The sequence below is a fragment of the Apiospora kogelbergensis genome (assembly GCF_038363985.1).
Source record: "Apiospora kogelbergensis strain CBS 113332 chromosome Unknown utg000008l_segment0_segment0, whole genome shotgun sequence".
In the NCBI taxonomy this organism is placed as follows: Eukaryota; Fungi; Ascomycota; class Sordariomycetes; order Amphisphaeriales; family Apiosporaceae; genus Apiospora; species Apiospora kogelbergensis.
In genome coordinates this window covers 1,401,770-1,419,220 of record NW_027117425.1, presented here as the reverse complement: position 1 = coordinate 1,419,220, position 17,451 = coordinate 1,401,770, and the positions used below count along the sequence as shown (strand labels likewise).

The 17,451-nt window shown below is 54.5% G+C and overlaps 6 protein-coding genes across 6 annotated transcripts; 3 read left to right on the top strand and 3 right to left on the bottom strand.

Annotated features, from left to right (window-relative positions):
• Positions 1 to 570: 570 nt before the first annotated feature.
• On the top strand, positions 571 to 2,667 carry PG998_012431 (BTB/POZ domain-containing protein 3; the record flags this gene model as incomplete). Its single annotated transcript, XM_066879247.1, is given in 3 exon segments — positions 571 to 792; positions 899 to 1,185; positions 1,203 to 2,667. The coding sequence occupies 3 exon segments, from the start codon at positions 571 to 573 to the stop codon at positions 2,665 to 2,667; spliced, it is 1,974 nt and encodes a 657-aa protein (XP_066725631.1).
• Positions 2,668 to 3,114: 447 nt separating this feature from the next.
• Positions 3,115 to 4,397, bottom strand: PG998_012430 (uncharacterized protein; the record flags this gene model as incomplete). Its single annotated transcript, XM_066879246.1, has 3 exons — positions 3,115 to 3,819; positions 3,885 to 4,014; positions 4,075 to 4,397. 3 exons carry the CDS (start codon positions 4,395 to 4,397, stop codon positions 3,115 to 3,117), a joined length of 1,158 nt encoding a protein of 385 aa, XP_066725630.1.
• A 2,656-nt stretch (positions 4,398 to 7,053) lies between these two features.
• On the bottom strand, positions 7,054 to 8,687 carry PG998_012429 (uncharacterized protein; the record flags this gene model as incomplete). Its single annotated transcript, XM_066879245.1, has 3 exons — positions 7,054 to 7,238; positions 7,738 to 8,375; positions 8,419 to 8,687. 3 exons carry the CDS (start codon positions 8,685 to 8,687, stop codon positions 7,054 to 7,056), a joined length of 1,092 nt encoding a protein of 363 aa, XP_066725629.1.
• Positions 8,688 to 10,347: 1,660 nt separating this feature from the next.
• PG998_012428 (uncharacterized protein) lies at positions 10,348 to 11,930 on the top strand (the record flags this gene model as incomplete). Its single annotated transcript, XM_066879244.1, has 4 exons — positions 10,348 to 10,384; positions 10,486 to 10,603; positions 10,656 to 11,061; positions 11,172 to 11,930. 4 exons carry the CDS (start codon positions 10,348 to 10,350, stop codon positions 11,928 to 11,930), a joined length of 1,320 nt encoding a protein of 439 aa, XP_066725628.1.
• A 640-nt stretch (positions 11,931 to 12,570) lies between these two features.
• PG998_012427 (uncharacterized protein) lies at positions 12,571 to 13,849 on the top strand (the record flags this gene model as incomplete). The annotated part of the gene is made up of 2 exons (XM_066879243.1): positions 12,571 to 12,981; positions 13,121 to 13,849. The coding sequence occupies 2 exons, from the start codon at positions 12,571 to 12,573 to the stop codon at positions 13,847 to 13,849; spliced, it is 1,140 nt and encodes a 379-aa protein (XP_066725627.1).
• Positions 13,850 to 14,790: 941 nt separating this feature from the next.
• On the bottom strand, positions 14,791 to 15,600 carry PG998_012426 (uncharacterized protein; the record flags this gene model as incomplete). Its single annotated transcript, XM_066879242.1, has 2 exons — positions 14,791 to 15,270; positions 15,427 to 15,600. The coding sequence occupies 2 exons, from the start codon at positions 15,598 to 15,600 to the stop codon at positions 14,791 to 14,793; spliced, it is 654 nt and encodes a 217-aa protein (XP_066725626.1).
• Positions 15,601 to 17,451: the final 1,851 nt, after the last annotated feature.

Sequence of the window (17,451 nt, the reverse complement as noted above, 5' to 3'; positions counted from 1 at the left end):
GCTGGACACTCGGGCCAGCTTACCTGCATCACCACATCCAAGCATTGCAACGCAGCCTGACGTAAATAAGACCCCTTCTTGCCCTTCTTCCAGCTTGAGCAAGCTAGAAAACCCGTCGCACGTATCAAGACTGTATCATGATCGTCCATGGCGCAAAGCGGATCCTGCTCCATCGGCACCCGATCGCAACACGGCCGTCCCAAGCATCCAAGGTAGAGCATTCACTGTTGATGGATTGTTTGTTCTGGTGTTTGCTGGCTGGTAAAGGGAAGCTTGACCTGACTGACTGTTGGCGTTGGGGCTGGCAGCTGGAATGAGTGAGTGACTCCAATTGATTCATTCAGTTCAACCAGCGACCCCACCGTGAGATCGCCACACACAGCAGCTGGCAGTGGGCAGTAGTAGGTTAGCAAGGTTAGGAAGTTATCCCCGAAGAGAGCCAGTCTTCACTTGACAAGCCGTCAAAACGTCTCCTCTTATTTCTCCAGATGGAATATTACCACGGCCGTTTCAGCCCCAATCTTCTTTCTTCCCAGCTGCCCTGTCGTGTACCACCATTTGTTCGCAACCATGGTCCTTCGCAAGCACGAGCTAGAGGCCAAGCTCAAAGATGACATGCAGCTGGTGAAAAGCGGTGTCCTCCGCGATGACAATCCGCTCGACGACAGCGATGAGTTCAAAGACCTTCTCTTGGCCTGCCGGAGAGGCGACCTCAAGCGAACCCAGGAGCTCATCTCCGCCGGCGTTAATATCAACGGCAAGGATAAATTTGATTACACCCCGCTCATCATAGTATGTCACATACAGAATACTGTGTATTTGCCCATTTGCCATTGATCGGAGATAAGGGGGATAATGAAAAAGTCGCTGACTCGTTCGTCATCATCACCACCAACAGGCCAGTCTTTGCGGCCATTTTGAACTTGTACGGCTGCTCTTGGAGTCGGGCGCTCTGGCTGAGCGAGATACTTTCCAAGGGGAGCGCTGCATATATAATGCACTCAATGATAAGATACGGAACTTGCTGCTGCAATATGACTATTCCAAATCCACGGATCCCTTGCAGCCGTGGGCCGCCCATCTTACCTCTCTCTTAACCAAGGGATCTCCCAAGACTTCGGATATCGAGGTGACATCTACCACTGATGAGGCGATTCAGCTGCACAAGTTCATCCTCTCGGCCCGGTCCCCCCTATTTTCAGCGGAAACTGGCCGATGCGCCCGGAGACGACCACATGGAAACTGCCGCAGACCATCCCCGTGGAGTCCTTCAATGTCGTCATGCGCTATGTGTATCTCGGCGATGTCCCGCGTGATCTTGCCCGGCCCTGGAGCTCGCATAGCGAGGAGGAGATTCTAACGGGCATCGACAAGATCAGCAAGCAACTCGAGGTGACCAAGTTATGGGAGGCCATTCTTGGGGCAAGCGATCGACGGCTCGCGCGCCAGCGGCACCAGGACGAGGTGGCACGGGCCGCGAGCCAGGTCGAGGGTTTCTTTTACGACAAAATCATCAAGCACAAGATGGTCGTCGATGTCTCCAAAGTGAAGGATGTCAAGTGGCGGCACGATAACTCGATTTTCGCCGACTGCCTCCTTCGAGCCGACGAGGGGGCTCTGGCACGGAGGAAGACGCGGAGGATGGTAAACCGGAGGAAGAGGCCATCATCCCAGACGGCCTGCCTATTGGGCTCCCGGGGGGCAATGGCGGCTCAGCCTCAGCAAAACGGCGAGAATGAGAAAACGAAGAGGAAGGCCACGCTATACCCCGTACACAAAGCCATGCTCATCCGGTCCCCCTATTTCGAAACCATGTTCTCGTCGCAGTTCATGGAAGCGCAAAAGTCGGAGAATCTGCTCGTCGTCAAGGTCGATTGTTCGCCTGAGGTCCTCGAGCTCATCCTCGCCTTCCTCTACACCGAAAAGGCCGAGTGCCCGCTCGACCTCGGTCTGGACCTGTTGTATGCCGCGGACATGCTGTTCCTCGACAAACTCAAGACCAAGGCCGCCGTCGCCATCAGCGCCCTGGGCAGCGGCAACAACAACGCCTGGGTAGACCGGACCCGCGACGAGGACGGAGCCCTGGACGCAGGGGAGCCCGAGATGGAGCCCATCAACGTCTACGACGTCATTCACGCCGCGTGGGACCTGAAGGTGCAGCGGCTCGAGGAGTTCGCGGCACGCTACATCGCGTACCGCCTCGAGGACTACATCGACGAGGACGAGTTCGCCGAGCTGATCCAGGAGTCAGCCGCGCGTCTCGCGCGCCGCGAGGAGACTGACACCATCGAGCTGCTCGACGACATCCGGTACTACCTGTCCGAGCGCTTCCGGCTGCGCTTCGAGGACGCCGGGCTCGACGAGATGCTTGATGACGAGGGCGAGATCGACGCGGCACGGGCCGAGTCGCTGGCGGATGCTGCTGCTGCGTCGCAGGATGAACCCCAGACTCAGCAGCAGCAGCAGAACGGAGATGCACCCCCACCACTGCCGGCCGCCACGAAGAATGACGATGAGCAGGCGGTGGGAGAAGCTGGCGTCAATGGTGTTGTGCGCACATTAGATGGAGAATTGGTCGATGACGAATTCGCGTCAGACGCGGTCAACTACCAGCTTTTATTACAAAAGATCGATGGCATGTTAGACAAGCTCAAGCTTGACGCATAGAGGAGGAGATAATTCACAAAGAGACAGACTCAAATACGTATAGATCGTATACCAGACGGATCTTTTCCCAAAAAGGGGTGATATTTGTATTCTCAGAGAACTAAATAAAGACGATACTAACGCATTAGATAGGAATGGGCATCTCTAAACAATCATTTTTCATAACCAATGGCACACGGCAAACTCTCTCATGTACAAGCGATAGTATGTTATAAATGGGATGAGGGTATCTTATTTCCTATATTCTCTCCTTTACATAGATGTCAAATATATACAGTTCGAATTGAGGTCATGGTGCAACATGTGTTGCATTGTGTTCGCACCCCTTTTCAGGGAGCTTAGCCGCGAAACCCAGCGGCGTGGCAACCGCTGGCTGCACCACAACGCTCTTGGGGATAGTTGGTCACGGGTAGACACACGCAAAAACAACAGTGTTTTGCTGTGTGTCTAGGAGTACCAGCCGTTCTGGGTCCAGTTGACCACATCGGCGTCGATCTTCTTCAGATCCGGCACGCCGAGGTTGGCCGAGTCGCCCGTGAGCTCGTGCTTGAGGATCTGGGCGACCTTTTCGACGCCCGGCTGGCCGAAGGCGTTGGCGTACATGAAGGGGCGGCCGACGCCGACGGCGCGCACGCCCAGGGCCAGCAGGCGCAGGGCGTCGGTGCCGTAGCGCACGCCGCCGTCGGCGTAGACCTCGATCTTCTGGAACATGGTGGGGTCCTCCTGGTACATCTCGATGGCGACCTCGAGGGCCGAGGGGCTGCCGTCGAGGTTGCGCCCGCCGTGGTTGGACAGCACGATGGCCGGCACCTTGTGCTCGATGGCCGCCTTGGCCACCGCCGCCGTCTGCACGCCCTTGAGCATGATGGGCAGCTTCGTCATGGTGCGGAACTTGTCCAGGTCCTCCCACGTGTTGCGCGTCAGCTCCACGTTCGAGGAGCCCACGTCGAAGCGGGCGGCGCGCTGCCGGCTGGCGTCGCCCGGCGAGTCGATGGTCCAGACGATGGCCTTGTAGCCGGCCTTCTCGGCGCGGTCGAACAAGGTCTGCGTCTCGGTATCGTTGTTAGGGATGTACAGCTGGGCGAACAGGGTCTGTTCCGGAGCAGCATTTTTGGCAATAGTCTCCATCGACAGTGTCGAGTAGAGGGAGGGCTGCAGACAGCAATGGTCAGCAATGCACATCTCGCATATAACCATGGAAAGATCCGGTTACTCACGATATACAGAATGCCGGCGGCGGCGGCTCCTTTGACCAAGTTTACTTCAGCATTGGGGTGAGCATAATCTGCCCTCGCGCAGGGGCTGATGTAGAAAGGAGCCGAGAAGTTGTGGCCAAGAATCGAGGTACTAAGATTCGAGTTAGATTGGATGGCGCTCCAAGACAGGGAGGGATGTAAGTCAACTTACGGCAAGCTGTCCTGGACCTTGGTGATGTCGACCATCATCCGCGGCTTGAAGCGGTAACGGTTGTACACCTCGAGGTTGTTGCGGTAGGACCACTCGCCGCCGGCGCCGTTGCGGTAGTAGGTGTAGTTCTTGATAGGCAGGCCGTTGCGGGCGGCCCACTCGAAGTCGTTCAGGGCGACCATGTTCTTGATGTCCGGCAGGGAGCCGACGGGGAAGTTGGCGCCCAGGGCTTCCACGATGCCCGTGTCGGGCTCGTTGATGAAGGGCCGGGCGGCGAAGACGCCCGACGACGCCAGGGTGGCGGTGATGAGGGAGTAGCGCATCGTGTAAGTGGTTATTACGTATGTCCAAAGCGAAAGGATACGGTTAAGATTGGAACGACAGTAGGTGAGCGGGAGGGCAAGGGGGTAGCCGAGTAGACGGTTTTAAAGAATGACAGCGGTGGGAGTCCCGAAGTTACGAGTGCAGATCGTTGGGCAGGCATGGAAAGCAACGGCCGGCATCCTTCTTATACATATATACATACAAGGGCGTACAATAGTCGCACACTCACCCTCTTGCCGTGCTCCCCCAATCTCCTAGGAGGGGGGACTGGGTTTACTTGTTACCAGCATCCACTCTGGAGCCAGGTATCGTATCTTATGCCGCTTTCGTCATGCCCATGGCGACGATGACTGCGTACCAAGATTCCAAGGCCGATGACCACCGGAGCACGCAGCCTACCTTAGCTAAGCCCCCCTGCCGGCGTGTGTCGGGGCCGAGACGATCCTTCCTGCATGCGTACTTTATTATTGTATACGTATGTATGTGTGCATGCAGATATGACAAGGGATGACAAGAAGGCAGTTGCATCATCCACCTCGTCTGGCCATGCGGCAGCACGTAACATGATAAGTCATAATGCATGCCTTTGAAACCCGGCCAATCTCCCTGCTGTGATTCCGCCTATAGGGCTTCTTTTCGCTTTCCATGGATGACAGCTGCCAGACGAACCTCATGGCTGGGACCTTCAATCTCCCGAGTAACGGGATGCGGCAGAGGCCGGCAGGGAATATGACTCGCGAGAAGGCCGAAATAGGAAAACCATAGAAGAACCGAAGGGTTCTGACATCTGCAGCACGTTAAAATGGCAGATGGCGGATACAGACGAACTTGGGTCGGGGTAAGGATCATTTGCCTCATCTAGACAAGATGCCAAGCCCTATAGCATTTTTTTTCCTTTCTGCCGTCCTCCCTCGGCGACACAATCCTTGGAAGCGTTGCAACCGGCCGCCTGCCAATCTCTGGCCCTGCACGAAACCTTGCACAGATCCATATCGCGATTCTATATGTAATGCGACGCAGCCGCCAAGCCTCTTCTCCAACAGACACAACCGAAGATAGATTGCACGTGGTTGAGGCAGACACGACCAGGCCAGAAACATGGCGGCGCAAGGACACGAGACATGGGCTATAAGGTTTTCCCTACCGGAAGCTAGTGCAACAAATAGAACCAGAGCCTCTCTCTGTAACGTCATGCCCTGCGCGCCATACTTGCCCCAGGCCTGGTTCGTCCATCGAAGCGAGGAAGGGAACTCGATGCTACCCTGATATCTAGGGGATCCCGGATGACAAATTGTCCTGCAGCAGCTATTTTCGCGCAGACTGTTCTGGACGAGGTGGGATTGATGGCGTGACGGCATCCCAGAGCCCAGAGAACAAGGACCTACCTTCCACATTGGGCGATCTTGTCCTTCTTCCAGGCACAGGAACCCGGCGATTTATAAGACGGCAGACCTGTTGAGTAAGGATGCGTAATCCAGCAACCCGTCGCCAAACCGCCGTCAGCTGCAGAAGAAACGCCGAGCGCATGCGTGCCCAGAATATTGGCCCATGGGGAAACTGGGCGTCTCCTTGCGGCGTTTCATGGTGATTGCACACACCACAGACTGACAGAAACAGTTCGGTGGCCGTGCTGAAAGAAGTCGAGACCACCGCCGTGGAACCGGGCCCGTCCCCTGTGGGTTTCCGTCACACTCTCCTAGCCCTTTCGATCAATCGAGACGAGATTATCTCCTGGCCAAGCAATGCCAGGTTCTGTTATCAATCAAATCAGTACATGCACGCCCGGCATCTTCCAGCATCTCCAGTAGCTGGCCGATTACGTAACCACTAGTAAACAATCAGGGACCTACCTTACTTGCTTGCAGTCCCAGTCTCGCGCATCTACAGATTATCACTCTCCCAATCGAACGACATCAAGGCATCTGAACTCTATATTCCGGTTGACCGCCAGTCCGTACGTCACTCCCTGCGTCTACCCATGGCATGGCTGGCGGAGTCAAGCTCACCCTGTCACAACTGCCACCGACAAGGAACTCCTGGGCCACCCGATCCGAACGCGCCTCCCGCTGTGTCGGTATAGCAGGCTCCCGCAATTGGTGTAGAAACCGCGCTGGCACTGCGGCGAGGCTGTGAAGTTATTCAGGGCCTTAAAGTTCTCCACGGCCGTGGTAGTGGTCAAGAAGGACGCACAATCAGGTGATGGTGGTGACAGAGAGGTAGCTTGGGCAGCGTAGTGGCACCGTGCCACAAGTGGGAGATCAGTGCACTTCTACTGCCGACATCGCTATCTTCCGCAGAGGCATCCGCCAGTACTCCGTAATGCTCCGGCTTGACGAGTAAGTTCTCTTGGTCGGGGCAGGGGTAAAATCTTGCTTCAGCTGATGAGCCAGAGATACTCTGGAAATGCACATTCTTCCTTCGTTGCCTTGTCTTCTTTTTTCTCCCGCTATGTCGTATTTGGCATCGTTTACTGTCCGTCAGAAACTTGCTTGTCCAATGACTCGGCTTATGATTGCATGTGGTCAATCCCTGCTGGCGACTGCTGACAATGATTTCGTCCAATGGGAAGAAGCGTCACGTCCAAATTCGGATAATGACTTGCTCATGCAAGTAACCTACTTCATAACTACCAGGCGTCTAGAGTCCATTCGTCGGTTAACTGCCTGTCATGGCGCGCATGTTGCTGCCCGTCTCATGATCATCATGCGTGATAACGGTTTGCATGGTCTCAGTGCCTTCGATGTGATCCTCAAGCCTCTCGCGCTGCTTGTCTGGCTGAATTTGTATGAGCTTTCTGAGTCGGCCCATGCTGACCGGCGGTTCTGAAAGTTCCTTCTTTGCTATCACCCATGAGTCTATCGGTTCATCCACACTCCTTGCTTGCAGCTCTCATACGGATACGATCCCGAGGGCAGTTGATGAGCGTGTGTCTTTGTCGAGTAGAAGGAGACGAGACTGACGGCCGAATATGGAAGAGTTTAATACAAAATCGAAGGTATTCATTATTTATCAACAATCAAATATCCTGGTCATTCTGATAGGGTGACAGAGAAGCACTAGAGCTAGTTTGTCAAGGGGGCAGGCAGCCTGTTTGGATAGATTGATACCTATAAGTCAACGGCAAACTGTTTCACTTCGAGTTTACTACATTCCGTATTGCTTATTGCTTATATTATTTTTAAATAGGGCTTTTCTATCACACCAGCGATAGCCTGGCTTTCCTAGTCGCCAGGTATCACCTGTCAACGTTGTTGAACATGTAGACGGGTCTGAACTTGATCGGGCCCAGGAGCATTGACCGCATCTCCTGACTGCGCCGCTTCTTCCCCTCGTTCTTACCTGTCACCTCGGTGACGTACTTGTACCGCGCCTCGATCAACGTCTTCTCCAGCAAGGCCTTCATGCTCGCCCACCACTTGTGGCCCTGCTCCTCGACGAACTTCTCGAACTCGCGGCAGAGGTAGCGCATGAAGATGCTTGCCTGCCCCTCGTAACTCATCCACTTGCCCACCGCGCGCGGGCGCGTGTTCAGGATGGCCTTGACCCGCTCGATCTCCGCCTCGTCCTCGAGCTGGATCACGAGCACCTTGTGGCCGCGGAACAGCTGGGCCGAGAGGATAGGGTCCCAAGACCGGGTAAAGCCGGGCGTCGGCGTCGGGCTCACGGCGATGTCGATGTAGCGCAGGTTCGGCCAGCGCTTGGCGTCGGCGAGTACCTCCCGCAGCATGTTCTGCAGTGGCTTTTCCCGCGGGAGGGCCGCAAAGTCCTGTTCGTCGCTGAGGACAAGGCGGCTCATGGGATGCAGGCCGTTCGGGCGGTTTTCGTACTGCTGGATCCGCTGGTTTGCAGCCTGGACTTTTTCGGTCTCCTTGAGTGCGTGGGAGGGGGTGCGAGTATGGCCACCGCATGGGCGAGCCCAGCAGCTCGCGGGATGTTTGCTCGACGATGTAGTAGTCGGAGTCGTGATTGAACCAAGTCTGGTGAAGCGAGCCGCCCACCGTCGTCAAGCTCGTTGACGACTGGTCCGGAGAGGTCGCATCAGCGGCCGTGGGCCTGAAAAGGAATGATCCGTATCGACGCGCGACGGCCAACGATTCCTTGCATACGCAGCCGGCGGCGGGCGGGCCATACCGAGCTGCGACCCAGCCCTTTTTGCCGCCTTGATTGTGACATCTGGGCGTGATGGGCTGGAGGGCGTAGTCCCAGATGAGCTCGCGCACGTTGGTAGGCAAGTCGGAGAACTGTACACTCCCCGTAGGCGATGGGAGCAGGGTAGTGGCTGTGCTCATGTTGCTTTTCGAGGACAGACGGTTTTGCATCCTAGCTGACTAGCTGGGAGGTTCTGCCTACTGTCCCCAAGTCGGAGGTGTGTAGTGGCTCAAGGGAGACAATGAGACACGAAGATAGCAGGCAAGGGAGACTTAGCTTACGATGCTGCGGTTTGATCTTGGTTGTGCTACCAGAGTTGCAGCATCGTCCGGTAAGAGTGTTTGGATCAAGGTGGTGTCTGCAGACCAGGTGATTATATCCAGTCCAGTCAGTGATTGTTACTCTGGGGGAAGGTTCGACTCATTGACGGAAGCATTTCCCCGTCACAATGGGCCCTGATTGCCTCTTGCCTCTCATTGTTTCTTCGAGTAGGCACTTGGCAATGGTCTAAAATGTGAGTAATCAGTAGGCGCATGATGATGCCAATTGAGACATGGCTGGACAAAGAATGCATTTCGCCCATCTGCTCATACCACAAAGGACCTCCTGTACTTGCCTGCCCTTTCCACATTGCACATGACCCCATCCATGTGTTAATCAATACATTCGATATTCAAACTTCCTCTGGGAGAGGCGTATCTCAAAGCAAGTCAACATGATGATGGCTCAGGGGCGCTCTACAGGGCGCTGGCTTACTATAAGCATCCAGCTACGTGACGGCGACGGCCCCGCAGTTCGCCGCGACATACACGCCGCTGCACCACATTGACGGCAACTCGGCCTTCATCGTCGGGCGACCCGGCCGTCAACGGCACCATTTTCCTGGCGCTCATCGACGCCGAGGTCCCCGTCACGCCCTTCAATCTCTCCATGATCAACCCCCATGCTGTCGCGCTGGCCATCTTTCAGGCGGGCTAGGCGGGCTAGGCGAGGGGAGGATTGATATCACAGGGATGGATAGATGTATCGTTTATACCCCATGGATTGGTCCGTCTTTTGATGCGTCTTGGTGGGAACTCGCTGGCATGGGTACGACCTTTTCATGACTTAATCAATTAATACTCTTAGTTTTTCAGTTGTATCATGAACATAGCTCAACTAGCTCGTTGTAAATTCTCAATGCTACTATATCCGTTATTTTCAACAACATCATTCTAATTTTCATCTTATTACACTGTAGACATGGCCCAAGTAGCGCCCAAACTCCAGGGGGGGCGGACGGCAATAAATAGGTCCTCTTGTTACCTTTGGTGTTTATAGGTGTCTCTCCTTTCAATGAAAAGGTAGCTCTCGCGGGGTAATCAACTTTCGCATAACGGCTTTGTATGACAGTGGTTGAGAGTTTAAAATGAGCGACAGCCCCCCCCCCACTGGTTCTGCGCAGCTTACCTCTCTACTTGTATTATCCTTCCCTTCGTTTGCAACTCTCCCTTTCTCCCCATACTACAATTCTTCCATGTTGCGACACATTGCAGCTAGAGGTACAGCCTTGCGACAGTTCTCCCGCGTCGCCCAAATCCATTCAAAGTCGCCGTTTTCAACCTTGACCAAAGCCGGTATCGCGAAACACTCGGCGCGTCATACATTAACGAAGCGGCGTGAACTTGATTGGATTAACCGTCCCCGAGCCACGATGAGCACCGACTTAGTGGAACCCTCTTGTGTCGCCGGGACCGAAACCTACCTCGATTACACGTCGAGCCCCGACGTCGACCTTAACCATATCAAGTCAAAAATGACATGCACAAAGTTTCACGATTCGACCTGGGGTTTTGTTGTAAGATATACAAATCGCTTTCCCCCTTTTACATGCCGCACAGAGCATCATATTAACGCACAAAATCCAGGTATATCGTTGCTCTCAAGGTAATCAAACAGCGTGGGATCGCCTGCTGCAAGTCGTGCATGGCAAAGTCCAGGAAGATCTCAGGTTCTACATTCGTGAAGATATGTTGAAATCTCATGATCTTCACGTCATTGACGACAAGGAACTCTAGTATGTTTTTGCAGCCCGTCTATGTTGAGTCTGCTACTACTACTACTAACAGCTGTACCATTAGCGGAGCCACATCTCACCAAGTCCGAGATCACTTCCAGTCCTGGGTCCCAAAGAACCTCGAGGGCCGTCTTCGACCGGATGCTACTGACCTGGAGGATGACGTGGACTGGATACACGCAGCCTCCACTCCCAGATACGAATATTGTCTCTTCGTGGATGATCTATGTCTCGAATCCGTCGATTATCCCGGTGTTAACTCGCCAGTCGTGAAGCTTCTGCACAAGAACTGGGAGTCCCCATTCCATCTACAAGAGAGGAACTACAAGGCTCCCTCCCCATTCCATGATGGCGCTACCGAGTACGAGGAGGAAGACGTGGGTTGGATGTACATGCCGCTCCAGAAATATCTTCACAAGTATGACTTGCTTGGGAAAGGTGACTGGGACGACCAGTATGTAAGACCCCCTACATCGACGGAACCGAAGACGAGAGTGAATTTGTAGGATACTGGAGGCAGGAGCCGTCAGACGACGAGGCTTAAACTGAGAGTAAGATTTCTCGTTAGCCCCCGAAGACGGGCTTCCAGCTGGAACACCTGCGTGAGGTTAACATGATCGACAGTTTTGTAAGAAGCTTGCTGTCCGGCAAGTTGTTCTCCGGTGCGGGCATGGTGCACAAGCTCGATCCCATAGCTGTATACAATGGCTGGAACAAGGTATACGACATCGACCTCCCGCGGATCGGCGTGGCTGTCCATGACACGGCCAGCTACGTCCTGCCAGTCACACCCAACGACCGCATCTTCGAGACCATCGGGTCGTATGCCTATCGCGAGGGCGTAAGTTTCCTACCTGGGCCGCTTAACCTCCTCAAACGAACGCTGATGATGGGCAACTCCCCACTTGGCACGATCAACAATTTCAGGAATCTATTGAATCAAATAGCGAATAGCGGAGATGAAGCGGTGCTCGAAAAGGTGCTCGGGACAATGCAGGGAACTGTGGCGGTTTTCAACTACCTCAATGACGCCGTCCTGCCCCGGGGCTTCTCAGCGGCCGGTAGGACCCTGATGACCGAGATGGGCCACGCAGATGAGTTCACCCCGGACCTCAAGGGCATCCTCGCGGCTTGGAAGGAGTGGGAGCCTGACTACTATGATCGTGTGGTGTCCGAGGCGACAACGTGGCTCACTACCCGTGGAGCAATGGTTGCCCAAAAGTTTGCTGGCAGCGTAGCGAACAATCCGGCTGCATCGAAGTTTGTCTCCGAGGCGGCACTGGTGGTGTCGCAGGCGGGCCAGATCAAGTCTCCATTGACACCATAGGCTCAAATATATTCAAGAGGTGGCGGCCGGAAGGAGAAAACGGTAGGCAATAGGGGCCGGAAGCCCCTTAGCACTGACAGGGCTCCGTCGTGGTCAAGTCCGTCGGTCCGCTCTCCTATATGTAAGGCCTCATATCAAGCCAAGTCAGCACAGTTTTTCAAACCCCTCAGAACTTTCCCGCGTTTCCACCTTTTATCCAATTTAGAAAAGTTGGAAACTCTGGAAAAGAGCATCGTGTGGAAATAGTCGCAATCATATGCAAGCATGCCGGACTTAACGAACTTAATGTTGTGTCCTGCGTGTGATTGGCCAGACGGAATTAAGTACGGCGTTAGAAGCTGAGATGGAGCCAAGAGCCTCCTTTTGCATCGTCGCAACACGCGTAAACCCTACTAAGCAAATGGTGGAGAGGAACTTGCGGTGCTGATCAAGACATACGGGTCATTTGAGTTTGATATTATTGCGAGAAGAAGAGATGAGCTGTAGATAGGTATATAAGTGAACGTTGCCGCACTTTCTGATTCAGTCTCCTGAAGCTAAGCCCAGCATCATCTTTAAGACCCCTTTTCCCATATCTACACATATCAAAGCCCATCATACTTTATAATCAAATCAAATATCTCACCTAAAAGCCGTTGTCATGTCCCTGAAATCACAGAACTCCTTCCAGCTCACCGGCCGCTACGCCGACCGCAACCGCTGGGAGAACCTCGCGGGGCCAGGCGACTCGCGTCCAACGGGCTTGCAAGTGCTCGAGGACGAAGGAATCCTCAATGGCTCATGGGGAGCTGACAAGGTGTTCCTGGTGACGGGCGTGTCCTCGGGGATTGGGCCGGAGACGGTGCGGGCCCTGGCCGCAACAGGCGCCACCGTCTACGGCACCGCACGCGACCTGAACAAGGCCCGGGCGGCGCTGGGGCCGGAGCTGTTGGCCACTGGCCGCGCGCATGTCCTGCTGATAGACCAGACCGACTTGGCCAGCGTGCGGAGTTGCGCCGCCGAGTTTCGGAAGCGCAGTGATAAGCTGAATGTGATGGTGAACAATGCTGCTGTGAGAAACCTTGCCTCCCCTTGCCCTTGACCCCGGTTGTTTTCTCCTGCAGAATTCTTTCTCTTCTTTTCATCCTGGTTCGGGAACACATACCTACGTGTTTTGGGGGAGCAAGACAGCTGACAGTCATGGATTCCAGGTCATGAACACACCTCAGAGCTACACCAAAGACGGTTTCGAACTCCAGTTTGGCACGAACCACCTTTCGCACTTCCTGCTCTTCCATGAGCTGCGCGACCTGCTACTCAAGAGCTCGACCCCAGCCTTCCACTCGCGTGTCGTCAACGTCAGCTCGGCGGGCCACAAGTACGGCACCCCCGACCTGGACGACATCAACTTCACCGCGTCCCCGTCGACCCGGCCCTACAACGGCTGGGTCGCGTACGGCGCGTCCAAGACGGCCAACATCTACATGACGACGCAAATCGAACGACTCTATGGCAACGGTTCTTCGACCTCATCTACCGAGCAACAGCACCAACAACAGAAGATCCACGGCTACGCAGTCCACCCCGGCGGCTTCGAGAGCCCCAACCTGCAGCAGCACAGCGCGGCGGAGATGGCGGCGGCGAACGAGAACCCGCGTATCCGGTCGTACCTCACCAACATCCACCAGGCGTGCGCAACGAGCGTGTACGCCGCCGTGTCGGCGGACCTGGAAGGGAGGGGCGGCCTGTACCTGGAGGGCTGTTCCGTAGCCGGACCGTCGCCAGCAGGCGATGCGGGCGAGGGACAGGAGGCTCTGTTGGAGTACGGCCACGGGACCCAGGCGTTCGACGAGGCACTGGAGAAGAGGCTTTGGGAAAAGAGCCTGGAGTGGGTTGGGGCAACGAACCACAACAACAGCTACACATCAGGGGGTCAGTAGCTGCCTATGCAAGGTGTGTTACTTGTATGTGTACGTTAGCAAGCAGAGTTTCCATCGTCGATCGAATAGCAAAGAAGACATGAGTGTCATTTCACCGCTCACCTCCACCGAGGTTGAAGCCATGCTATCAGGCCTCAGATTAGTCTAGTCGCGAGGAGCTGGAGGCATATATTATGCAATACCTGGGATCGTGGTCGTATGACCATGATTGTAGTGGATAAGGGGAGTTGATGTGACTGTCGCATCGAATTTGTTTCGCTCGATACAGTGGGCTTCTCCAGCTAAGCCCGCATAAGCGCAGCAAAATAATGCGGCACTTGACGTAGGCTTGCTGCGGCCATCGTGGGGTTGAGCCCCGAGAGCCAAAGCGACAGGCCGATGTGGTATGATGCGAAACCATCGTGCCACCTTGCGTTGTATAGTAGGATATCTCCGAGATAGTAAGCCATCCAAAAAGAGGTATAGGAGTAGCGATCCCGAAGGTATACGATGAACAAGACCATTACGCCAAGGTGATTAACGGTAGATAACGATGTTGATTTTCATTTCATATCGTACTGGAGCTATTCAAGTGCTCATCATAATGACTGATACAGTGAGTATTGGTCTCCCAGTGACCAACCCGTAGCGTGTTGTTGTTGTCGCCGAGCATAACGAAAGGACTGATTAAAAGCACATATAACCAATGCGGTCACCAGTTCAGTTTCGGTGTTTTTGTTTTATCCCCTAACCCCGGGGCCGCCTTGCTCAAAATTGTCATCCTCACCCTGGATAGACAAGAGCCAGAAGAAACGCTGCAAAATTGCCCATAAAAACACCCTTGTGCAAATACAAACACGCCCTATCGCCTCCCTCATGGCACTTTTGCATGCGAACTATAGCAATGTGTTTTGCTATATGTTTCTCATGAATGCCTTGAGAGCTGAGAGCCTCTGGCCTTCCTAGACCGCGAGCTTGCTTTTCTGCTTACTGTTCTCGCCGAAGACGTCGTCCAGCAAGCCGTTCCACATACCCTTGATCATGCCGTTGCCTTGTTCCGAGTACGACCCAGTAGAGGAAGCGGAGGACTCATGTGCGAACTTGAGCTCTATGCCGTCCATGGTCATGCCCTCGACCTCGGTCAGGGCCGAGGGGGAGACGGTCTCGGGATTCGCGGCGACGACGCTAATCTGGGGGAAGGCGACGGGCTCGTCGGCCGCCTCCGGGGCGTATGCGACGGAGTAGTTGTCGGGCAGGAGGGGCACGCGCATGTGGCTGTCTGCGGCGGACGCCGCCTCCATGAAGTTGAAGCTGGGGAGCACCGTCGAGTCCACGGTGGCAGCTTGCGAATAAGAAGCGTTCAGGGTCTGCATCAAACGCATGCGCTTGGGCGCCGGGTGAGGCCGGTTGGCGGAGCGAGTGGTGAATTCACGACTCCGTCCCTGTTTCGGTTGGGTTACGTGTTAGTCTACTTTGACTTATACTTGATTTGTATGGAGCAACGACGACATTTCATCCAATGATGGAATACTTGACGCCAAGGAATGGAGAAGTGATTGGGTCATAGAGAGCCGGGAATAACATGTTACTTTACTTACTTCCATCTCCAGATTCCTCTCCTTGAGAAGGTCTGCATATTTGCGCATCAACGGAGCCGTCGTCTTGGAAGATGTGAGTAACGTCGTCGACTTGGGCACAGCCTGGGCGCTGGTGGTGCTGATTGATCGAACAATCTGTCGCGCGACCGGGGCAGTAAGGCGGGGGCCAGCCATTCTCGGTTAGATGGGCCGGTGTATAAGGTAGCTTATAGTTTCTAGGGGTACCTCGGCGACCTTGTGTGCCTTGGAGGGGTGTTTTCGGGCAATAATCTGTGTTTCTTTTGTTTCCAATGAGACGGCACAGAGGGAGGACGAGAGGAGGAATAAAGGTAGACAGACAATGGGTGGTCTTTGGGGAGAGGGGGCGGGAAGCAAGAGGTGGTAGAATGGAGGAAGAGTGTTGGGGCGTCCGGAGGTCCGGGGGATGGGGAGGCAGATATGTGAAGTATAAGTAGTACGTCTCGCAGGTAGCTGGCAGGCAAGTGGTATAGCTCAGTTGGACCTGGGCTTGAGGGCTACGACTACTGATGCTAATACAAAGCACAGGATTACCCGAACGACGCCGGGGTTGTCTCGTCCAAGTCGGGTCCAAGGTTATCTAGATGGGTGGATGGATACTGTATGGATAGATGGATGGATGGATGGCTGGATGGATGTACATGGCAGATGGAGCTGGGAGCAAAGGATGGATGCTTATCCCTTCCCGTCTCCCATAACCTAATTGATTCCCGCCAAACGGCAGATTCCAGTCCTGCCCTTGTTGGCACACCATTCGATCATGGAACCATCCTTCCACCTTATGCAGCTGCTCAGAGCAAGTGAGAAGCACAACCGCACCCATTAAGCTTCAAGACCAACGTATCATTTCCAAGTCATCGTCCAACCGGAAAGCAAGTACACTTTGCACTGTGCCCGGCAGCCAGTCGTGCATGTACATGCGCAGAGCTGCGCTTGGCGTCTGGAGTCGGGGTACAGCTAGCGTTGAGGCGTATAGTGTGGTGTACAGTATGTCTCGTGGGAATACCTACTCAGCGTTATTCACCGGATGACGGCGTCCGGCCCCCGATCATCATAGCCCCTCTCTGCATACTCACACTCTCACGATAATTCGGCATTGCGTTATCTATTTTTATGTAAAAGGGCCAAGTCTGAATGGCGATCCATGTCGCAGATGCGCGTTGATGGACGACATGACGAGCAAGAATAACCGACAGATGGAGCCACAGTCTCAGGAAACGTCTGAGGACTCCAACCAGCCAGCGCAGGACTGAGAGACGGGCAACTGGTTGACGACGACAGCCAGCGATCTAGCTAGGTGGGGTATTTGGATCAACGCCATGTTCTGTTTTGGTCTCTAACTTCTGGGGGGCGCCGTTTCGCACCGCCAGAGTTGCCAATTCGTTGAGCTTGACCCTGCTGGCTCAATGCAGTAAAGCACCCCAATAGCTCCAGAGGTCACCTGGCATCTCGGCCGGGGCCTGCACGGTAGACGGTAGACAGTCCAGGTACTGTGGACCGCGTCAGCCAAACACGCTCCAATTGCACTCCTCGTAATTGTCCATGTTGTTTTGCTTTGGCGGTCAAGTAAGTGTCCATGTCCAAGTCAACAAAAAAGAACAGGGAAAGGCCAATCTCGGAACCTTGTGTGTTCCCTGACCGCCAGCCCCAAGGCCCACCGTGTAGCGCCTTGTCGTTGTTCTATTTATCGTCTTCGCGGCATTCTACTCCAACTTCCGGTGGCACAAATGACCATGTTTCCCCTGAAAGCCTTCAATGCTTGCCTCCCCAAAGGCTTCGAGAAGCTTTCCATACTGGCGGCTGTCCCACCACATTACCACTCGGTTGTGTTTGTTGATCATTTCGTGGGTCTTTCCCACTCCGCATCCTCCGCCGCCAGGCCTACCTTTGTTCCAAATGGATGGAGAGAAGTTGTCGAGCTGCTACGATTGCTGTTGCGTACGTGGATTTGCCTGTTTGCCTGTCTGCTTGTCTCTCTGCCTGAGCCGCTCGCGCTTTGTTAGTGAG